This window comes from Mustela nigripes, chromosome 6 (assembly GCF_022355385.1).
Source record: "Mustela nigripes isolate SB6536 chromosome 6, MUSNIG.SB6536, whole genome shotgun sequence".
Classification (NCBI taxonomy): domain Eukaryota; kingdom Metazoa; phylum Chordata; class Mammalia; order Carnivora; family Mustelidae; genus Mustela; species Mustela nigripes.
The window spans coordinates 104,913,461-104,923,706 of NC_081562.1; the positions used below are offsets into that span (position 1 = coordinate 104,913,461).

Genomic DNA, 10,246 nt, shown 5'->3' on the forward strand with positions numbered 1-10,246 from the left:
ATAGGCCCTGGCCACACTGAGTTTGGATGTAATCCTGAGGGCAGCTGGGAACCACTGATAGAAGCAGGAAAATGTTCCCTGTGGCTTCAGTGAAGAGAATGGATTGGAGGGAGGCCAGACTGGAGGGCCAGTGGCAGGAGACAGATAGACGTTTATAGACTTTCAGGCTGCAAAACAATCTCTCCTCGGTGCCAAGATTAGCGGAAAATGATAGCTTTATACAACCCAATTATTGTTTGATTCCTCCAGCCCCTATCTGACTCAGCATTCCAGATTTGCTTAAGATCTGGGGACAAGAGTTTTGTCAAATCCTTTCTCATTAAGGCTGGGCACTACAGTCTAGGGGAGGTGTGTTTAAGAGTCCACCCTTGAATTAGACAGCCACAAGTGTGAACTTCCGCTCTGCTCCTTGCTAGCTGTGTGACTTTGTGTAAGTGATTTAACTTCTCTGAGCCTCAGACCCCTTATTGGGCATAATACATACCTCCTGGAATCCAAGCAGCTGTTACCACATACGTGCCATTATTCTGAGACCTGGTTAAGTTTTCTTTAGGCGGGAACTGAGGCTAGGGTCACTAATTTCATCTTTTCATCCATTTTCTGCAGTAGAAATTATTATTCCCACTTTGCAGATAAGGAAACAGGCTCGGAGATTAGATAGCTCAATGAACTTGGGGCAGAAAGTTGGAGACCTGCAAAAGCTGGAATTTTGTTTTATGTTTACTTCTGCATGTGTACTCTCTCCAGCCGTCAGCATCTGCAGTCTTATCCCAGTCTTTGACTGGTCCAGAACCTGTTTCCCTTAGTCACGGCGTGAATTCGTCGTGATGGCCAATGCCACACCACTGCGTGCTCTCCTCAGTTCCGCCATTGCCCTTCCTCCCCAACCTTCCCTAACCTCCCCACTACCTTGCCCCCACCCCCGATTTTACAGCTTCTGGATTTCCCTTATTAAAGAGACAGCTTGTCTCTTTGAGAAGCAGACAGAACCGCCCTAGACTGGTATGCTTTCCAGAGTACCTCCCTTTAAAGGGAGTAGATAAGTAGGTCACATCAGATGGTAGGGGAGGAGGCCGACTTCTAATGGGAAGGAGGAAAAGTACTGCACATCACGTGGAGAATGGAAGACAAAATAACAGGCCTCCTCTCTGTATTTCTGTCTCTCTGCTTCTCTCTGTCTCTCCATCTCACAGTCTCAGTGGCAGTTCCCTGCTGGCCACTACTATGGGGATCCCATAGGGCATACTGAACTCTTGGGGTCCGGGATGCCACTGGAAACCACAGTGAGCAGGAACTGGAAACTGCATCTCCTTGCTAGCTGTGTGACTTTGTGTAAATGATTTAACTTCTCTGAGCCTCAGACCCCTTATTGGGCATAATACATTCCTCCCGGAATCCAAGCAGCTGTTACCACATGCATGCCATTATTCTGAGACCTGGTTGGGTTTTCTTTAGGCAGGAACCGAGGCTGGGGTCTTCCTTCGTTCCCTTCCGTCCCACCCTGCCTCCTCTTCAGGTCCTCCCACAACCACCAGTCTCTGTTTTCCATTTATATGGAGAGGAGAGATCTCCGCTTGGAGAGAGGATTTGGAGCTCCTGTCCAATTCCTGCTCCCTGAGGCGTTGAAAGCACGGAGACTTGCAGCTTAGAGGTTCCATGGGGCTGGGAGGGCACTGGCTTTGCAGCGATTGCTGGGAGCAGCCCAGGGTCTGGTTTCCAGAGATTCTGCTGTGGCAACCAGAACAAGTCCCGGGCCTCGCAGAAGAGCAGCTTCCCCACTCCCAACCCAAACCCCATCGAAGGCAGCTTGCCACGAGGCACGCGATGAGTGCTAAATGACAGAGACAGCAGTGAAAACCGGGAGACAGAGACAGGGCAGGGTGAGGCACTAATGGTCCCGCACTGCCAGCCCTGCCCTGCCCTGCCCTGCTCTCCCTTGGGGCGAGCCCTGTTTGAATCCTAATGCCTGGCGGTCACTTTCTAGGGGCGGTCACATTTCTAGGAAACTGCCTCCGAAGCCTGGTGGGAGAGGAGGCCGTGGTCAGCTAGTGACACCAGCCCAGCTGTCTACAGATGAGTGCTGAAAATGGGTACCCAGGCAGAAGATGGGTCGCTGGCCTTGGTGCATGGGAGACTGGGTTGGCTCACACACGCAAAGACCAAGGCCAGATTCTTGCACCTGGGACTAAACAGTCCCAGTTCCCTGAATAGGGCTTTGGAAACAGAGTTCACCTCTGCAGAGGCCCAGCGTTTTCCCATGCCTCGGCTCAGAGCCTGGTGGACTGCCAACTCTTGAGACTCACCGCTTTAGGAATCGGATGAGCCTTTTTGCCCAGACACTCTGGATTGCAGGATGCAACTTGCTCCCACCTGGCTGCTGCCCCCTTGCCCTGCTTCCTCCGATCCCCAAGGCCCTGTATTCCTGAGCTCTCTTTGCTCCACCCCTGTGCCTTGGGGGAAGTTCCATCCTTGCCCACAGCTGCTCTTCTTCCTCCATGTGAGGCAGGGCTGGGTGAGGACTTCATCTTCACCTGGGCCCTTCCTTATGCTTCCTTTCCCGAGGCTGGTCTAACATACTCTTCCCCAGGCTGGATCCCGCCCACACCACCTCTCATCAGAGGGCGTAGAAATCCCCACAGGTATGTGGCAGGCAAGTCGTAGCCATGACAGGGTGGCGGTGGCCCCATATTACAAGAAACTTAGATCCTTTGTGCTCTCAGATGGTGACAGGTAGCTCCTCTCACCTGGCATCCCATCCAGCCTGAGCCTCTTGCTTTGCCAGCAACCCTGCCTGATCCTGGTCCCTGCCTTGCTGTAGGTCCTGCGCAAACGCCCCCCGTCCCCAGGGTTTCTGATCTAGTAGGTCTGGAGGAGGAACTGAGAATTTGCATTTCTAACCAGTTCCCAAGTGATGGTATACTGCTGCTCCAGCAACATTTGAAAACCAGGGAGGGTGATGGGTGTTAAGGATGGCATGGGATGAGCACTGGGCATTTTACGCAACTTATGAATTACTGAACACTACATCTGAAACTAATGATATACTATATGTCGTCTAATTGAATTTAAAAAAAAATAAAGATTCAAAAATTAAAAAAGAAAAGAAAAGAAAACCACTTAGCTAGAGTATAGAGTATAGCTAGAGTATAGCAAATGGAAAAACCAGGTTTGATCTCTTGCCCTGCCACTTTCTTGCTCTGAGATCTTGTACTTGACCTTTCTGAGCTTCATTTCTTCTTCCAGTAAAGGTGGAGTAATGACCACTGGATGACTAGATTAGAGGATTAGATTTCATCATGTATTTGGTAGAGCCTCTCATTGTGCATGGCAAATTGAATTATGAATTAGTCAACAAATATAGTATATATTGAGCATTTTGTTGTCCATTGGATACTCTTCCCAGTGTCATGGCTGACTTTGGGCAGATAATATGTGAGGATTCTAAGACCTAGTTAAACATCACAACTCTGGACTATTTTCTCTCCAATAAAATAAGACCTTCGGTCTACCAGACTAATGGCCCCTCTGAGTCCCATATAGAAAGAAGGTCAATTCTGGGAGGGACCTTAGGTCTTGGGAGGCATAGCCTCATTCCTTTTCCTTGCCCACCCCTTTCTAGGACCTCCACCTGGGAGCTCGTGCTTCTGCAGAGCAAAGAACATCAGTGACCGGTCAGCTCATCCTCGAGGAGAGTAACGTGGCCTTCACTGTCCATCATGATCTGGTTCCAACCTACCTTCATAATCATAATGCCACTGTTTTCCCTCCATCCACCTTAGAGCCTAGACAAATGGGACTACTCATCCTTCCCCCAATACACCCTGTGATGCTCTGCTTGCAGGCCTCGTTGTCACTGTTCTCACCACTGAAATATCTTCTACTGGTCAAAGTCCTACTCATCCTTCCCAGTCTAAGCAATGACTGCCTCTTCCAAAAAGTCATCCCAAATCCTTCTGTCATCTGTCTAGCTAGCTAGCTATCATCTTTGTATCTGTCTCTCTACTTAAGACAAATGATTTTGTATTTTTCTTTAAATGATGGAAGGACAAGTTACTGCAGTTGTTAAGTATAAGATCTAATTAAATCAGGATACAACCACTTCACCCCCTCCTCTTTGTGTCCCTCTGAAGGGACTGCGTAGAAACTCAGTGGTCTGCAGGTTTGTCCTGGGATTTCAGATTCCTAAAGTCTGTTCTTGAAGCATACTGAGACATAAAACACAAGAGTGGAGATACTATATGAAACTTTTAAAATGAGGGCTGGCCACTTACATACAAGGAGATGCCTACTTACATAGAAGACTAGTCAGCTGTTTATTTTCTATGGTAATCAGAGTTGGGAATAAATATATATGTGTGTATATATATGCTCATATTCACGGATTTGCATATAGGCACATCTGCTTCTCTAATTTTCTTTTTTAAACTACAGGGTTTTTTTTTCCTATTCTAAATATATGCATTGGTGAAAATGTGCAAAGGAAATAAAAAGTAAAAATAAAAGTAAAGTAAAGGTAGAAAGTAAGTCATTCATAACCCCTAAATAACCAGTATTAACATTTTGTTGTATTTCTTGTGAATAGTTTTTGTGCACATATTTACTCTATATGATTTTTAAAGGAATTGGGATAAAATGTTTATATACTTCTGTAACCTACTTTTTTGATTTACATATGATTAGCATTTTGGTACTCTTTTAAATATAATTCCCAAACACTGGAAAAAATTGTTTCATGATATCAACTTACAGATGTACCAAAATGTATTTAATCATCCCCTCATTGTTGGATACTCCTTTTTATTATAAGCAATATTTCAGTGAACATCCTTACATATCTGAACACATGTCTGACTATTCTAGAAGTGGAATTACTGGGTCATTTTTCTTTTTTAAAGATTTCATTTTTTAAAGTAATCTCTACACCCAACTTGGGGCTCGAACTCACAACCCCAAGATCAAGAGCCACATGCTCTACCAACTGAGCCAGCCAGGCACCCCATTCTGGGTCATCTTTAAGTGTCTTGATATACACCATCAAACTGTTTTCTGGAATTTCCATTTGGAAACACCTCCTCCAAAATACTTTAGCTTCATGTTAGCAATAAAAATTTTGAAATCATTAAGTTTGATGGATCCGTTCCCTTTTTTGTAACACCCACTATAACTATAAAGATGGCCATTCCAATAAAAAATTATCAGCCAGTGGTAGTTCCTTTACTACCCATTGGTGGTATTATACCCCATTTTTGGAAAATACTGTTTTATTTGAACAGTTTCTCTATATTATAGTTGTGTATATTTCTTCCACTTAATCATAAGCTTTCTAAGGTTAGGTACCATGGTTTATTTGGTGCTTCTTACAGTGCTGAAGCTCAATAAATATTTGTTCTCCCTTTGGTTTGGTTTGGTTTGGTAATGGGGTAGTGAGGAATAGGAATCAATCTATATACATAATATAAATGATGTCTTCAAGATCAGGATTATAAGGAATATTTATATGGTAAAGAGAGTTGCTCCAATTTAAATACTCTGCCATCATTATTTGAACTTGAGTTTTGAGGTGTTTAGAGTGGAAAACAGTAAATCATTCACATACTTTCTAGCTGTTTTTCTTGGGGGTAAATAATACATTTGCAAGTTTAAGAATTAGTCTTGGGGCTTTAAACCAGAGTAATACTATTTAGCTCATGTAGAATTCATCCCACCGTAATGGCTCATAAAATAAGAACACTTTTCCAGACCTAGCAAGCACAGAGGGAAATAGAGGGTCATTGATTAGTAAATACCGGTCAGTAGATGAAATGGCTTAGCTACAGTCCATGTATCTTTACCATCCCTGGAAAACCTCAGAAACAGAGGAACTAATATTTACTATGTATATAATATTCTAGGGACTTTATATATGTCTTTCCTCTGGATTTCCTATGGTAGCTGCCATGTGAGGAGAGGGTAAAATCATACTACTAGGGAACAGGTGTTTCTGCCTCTCCTTAATCCAAACTTGCCTTCTTCCCAGAACAGCAATGACTGTTCCTGAGAAGGGTCCAAGACCTAATCAGTTCCAGAGAGCTGGTCAGGAAAATGCAGAAACTCATGGATGATCTTCTGACCAACAAAAAAAAGAAATGACCAAAGGCAGGTGTGAACAAGATATTAGAATAAAAGAGTATAATTGGAGAAGAGAGAATAACTCTAATAAAGAAGAGAAGGGCACCCTAACACTTCAGTTACCGGGTAGAAATGAAGACATTTATCAAGGCCTGGCCAGTAATGTTCTCCTCCTTAGTTCTACCTACCTCTTTCTTTCTGAACCATTCTTTCAAATGTAGAGTCCTTAGCCCATAACTCAGGATTGTTTAATTCATCAGTGCATAAAAAAACTTGTTCTTCAGAGACTGAAAATGAACAATACTGCTTCTTTAGCTACTAAGGATCCAACGGAGACAAGAACTAGAGGAAGTAAAAAGAAAATACATCGAGGGGGGCACCTGGGTGGTTCAGTTGGTTAAGTGTCTGTCTTTGGCTCAGGTCATGATCTTGGGATTGTAAAGTGAGCCTGGCATCAGGCTCCCCACTCAGTGGGGAGCCTGCTTCTCCCTCTCCCTCAACCTCCCTCACCCTGCTTTCTCTTTTGGTCTCAAATAAATAAATAAATAAAATCTTAAAAACAAAATATACCCTAGCATCAGAAGACCTGGGTTGAGGCCTGACTCTGTCAGGGTCTGAGTCACCTTCTGCCTATTATTCATCCCCTCTAACTTATGGTTTCCTTAAGTTAACCACATACACGTATTTTCTGAGCAACTACGGTGTACCAGGCATTGCCCTGGGCACTAGGGCTACAGCAATGGGAAAAAACCAGAGGAGATCCTCTTCCAATGGCATTTCTGTTCTGAGATTGCTTAGATTGGATAAGTAATCAAACACTGTAACTTCAAATAGTGAGCAGTGCTATGGAAGAAATGGAACAAATGATAAAGACAAATTGGAAAGAGGGTTCCTCTGCAGAGAGTAAAGGGAAGGTCTCCCTGAGGCAGAAACATCTGAGCTGAGATCTGAATGTACTAGAAGGAGAAAGACAGAAGACAGCAGACCTGAAAGACCAGAAAGACAGAAAGACAGCAAACCCTGAGTCGGGACCACATTTGGGACTGTGTGACCATCAAGGAAAATGGACCTGTGTTGTGGTTGTACTGGACCAATAGCTTTGAAACAGGACTTCTGCTGATCCTAGGATTTCCCTGGCTGTGTACCAGGGGTGATGGGGCTGGGGGTGGAGGTTCGACTAATGCCAGGCCTGCAACACCCTGCCCAACACACACTCCTTTTCTATTTTCTTTCTTTTCATTTCTTCTTTTCTTTTTTTCCAAGATTTTGTTTATTTATTTGACACAGACAGAGAGAGAGAGTGAGAGAGGGAACACAAGCAGGGGAAGTGGGAGAGGAAGAAGCAGGCTTCCCACTGAGCCCAGATGTGGGGCTCGCTCCCAGGACCCTGAAATCATGACCCAAGCTGAAGGCAGACACCTAACCGACTGAACCACCCAGACGCCCCACGCACTCCTTTTTCATCTGAAACACACACCAGGGTGTTGTTGAAGCTTTTGCCTGAAGGACAGATGTCATGATCAAAAATCCTTGGTCTCAGAAGCCCTTCTCCACTCCGTAACCGTCCAACTCTATGAAACTTTGCCATACAATCTCTGTGATCCCTACAGAAGGTTGACTTCATCCACTAGACAGACAGGGAATGCTGGTTCCAGGGTCCTGGCTCTCCTCTCACCAGAACAATCCAACCCCTTCCCCTACAATGATAGATTGTAACCTCAGATGCCCTCCAAGCCTGTCCCAGGTAGACAAGGACATACATCTCTGCCTCCTCCTAACACATGACACTGACTTCCTCTTTTCCCCCCACCCCCGGCCAAATGAGACACTCTGCCCTACACAGGAGAGCTTTGTGGAGAGAGCCAAGGAGTGGTTCTGGCTTTTTCCAACCTGTAAAATGCAAAGTTGGCCAGCTGCCTCTCTTCTTAACTTTGAAACTCCTATCTCTTCATGTCTCTAGAGAACCACCCGACAGCTCTCAAATAAGTCTCTACTGTCCTGGGGTTTGGAGGAAAGAGCTATGCTGAACTTGAAATCATCTTCTGGTAACATGCATCTAATTAGCTCTTTGACTGACAAGAGGAAGCAGAGGCCAAGAGGGATTTAAACAATCCCTTTCTCGCGTATTTCTAAACAAGCAAAGAACCAGAGAGGGAAATGGAAAGAGAGTAAAGAGACAAAGCTTAGGGGACATTTGAAGAAGCGGGTGAGTAAGAAAGAGAGGGGGAGCTGAGGGGAAGAATATCAAATGACCAAGATATCAATCCTTCCTTCCCTCGATGTTCACTCTGCTCCCCATCTCCACCCTCTCATGCTCTCTCCCAGAGAGAACTTACTTGGAGGTCGATGATTTCTGTTTCTGATTCCATCTTGCTGCCTTCAAGCGCCGGCTTTCACACGCACTGCTGCTGCTAACCGACTGCGTGGGCTACTCCAGGCTCTGCTGTCTGAGTCTCTCCTGCTTTCTTTGGGTGGGAGAGAGCACACAGCTGGCAAGACAGACCTGCTATTCATCCATGTGCTGTGGGAAGCCTGTCCTGACCTCAGCCCCTGCAGGAAGTGTACACATGCATACCCTTGGCATGTGTGTGTGTGCGCACATGCGTGTGCACTCCAGGGGCTGGCGGGAGCACACTGATAGGTAGCCTTTTGAGTTGGTAGTGACAGCATCATTTTCTTGAGTGGCGCCAATACCCCCCCAGCCCCAGAGGGGCTGACGGAGCTCACTCAGTCTGCATTGAGTTAGTAGCTCTACTTGCTGGCATAGAAACCCTGTGGATTTATCAAGGAAATTGAAAAACAGCCTGAGGATGCTGTCTGACTTCGCATTGGTGGAACTGAGTAAGGTCCCCAGTCCACAGGGTTGGGTGGACTCCAGCATATTCTCAAGATTGAGGCTTAGTGACCTCTTCCTCTTGGTCCCCTTGTCCCTAGAAGTTAAAAAGAAAAGATTGTAGTTTACTTATTAGGCTCCGAAACATAAGCCTTGTGCTACAAAGTGAGTAAGCAATAAACTTTGATTGACAGGTTATCTGACATCCTCGTTTTCTCCCTTCATCGGGCAGGAAGAGAGCAGGAGAAAGTTAGACCTTCAAATTCTGTTTAGGCAAGTGGTTGCATTTTTCTCTATTTTTTAAAATAAAGTTACCAGGAGTGAGTCTTTTTTTGGGGAAGCTTTTCTTTCTCTTGTTTACCTTAGAGCCTAAAACTCTCTGGCTGGTCCCTGAACCTAGTTTTAGACACTAGCTTGTGGACATGTGGGTGTGGGTATGTCTGCGAGCACACAGGACAGGGACAATGTTAAATGGGAATCATCCAATTCAGAGTTTAAGGAAACGAGGAGAGTAACAGTCACAAATTTACTCTCACCACACTTAAACGTGCTGCCCAGGGTGTGTTTGGGGGGGGGGCATTTGTTTGTTTCTATTAAATGATGTAATGTCCCCACCACCCTAGACATGTGGTGAGTGGGAGGGTCGCTCAATGGGATGAGGATCACATTTCAGTCTAGTCTAATAAACACAGTTGGATTTAATTTAAACAGTAAACAGTCCAGTTTAGAGAGAATGCATCACCTTTCCAATTTCCAATCCTCTCCCCCAAAGATGGCATCTAGGGTGCACAGGGGAAGGGGTATGATTTATATATACTTGGAGGTGGAGGGGTGATGGCTCTTCGAGGTACCTTGGAGCCTCTGCTAATTTCTCCTCTGGAGCTGCTGGGTGGGCTCTGTGTTGCCCCCTGAGTTGGGGACTGCTGGGGAGAGACTGAGCCTGGTCCTGGGTCTGTTCCTGGGCCTCCTGCTGCTGTCTGTGGCCTGATAACTCATGGTCCATTCTCTCTCTGCTCTTCCGGACCCCGTGGGCTCCCTTGTTGACTTTGCCCCGTCTCAGCTCTCCGTGGTGATGTGATCATCCAAAGACCTGCTAAGGCTCACATGTGCTCCTGTCCCAGTGGTACCAGCTCAGTGGCCCAACCCCTCTAAGACGATCCATTCTAAACTCTCCCACCAGACACTTGGCTACATGGGAACTGAGAGATATGGACAGATACTGGGGAGAGACAAGCTCAGCCCCATTTCTGGTAGAGAATTTGTTTTGATGTGGCGGCTCCAACTAGTGCAAGGGCAGACTTTAAG

The 10,246-nt window shown here is 45.6% G+C and overlaps 1 protein-coding gene across 1 annotated transcript in view; it reads right to left on the reverse strand.

The window, feature by feature from the left end:
- NINJ2 (ninjurin 2) overlaps window positions 1-8,533 on the reverse strand; it is a 77,570-nt gene extending 69,037 nt beyond the window's left edge. Inside the window, exon 1 of the mRNA XM_059404964.1 lies at window positions 8,445-8,533. Within this exon, the coding sequence (XP_059260947.1) occupies window positions 8,445-8,477 (33 nt within the window). The 5' untranslated portion in view covers window positions 8,478-8,533. The remainder of the gene's footprint in view (window positions 1-8,444) is intronic.
- Window positions 8,534-10,246: the final 1,713 nt, after the last annotated feature.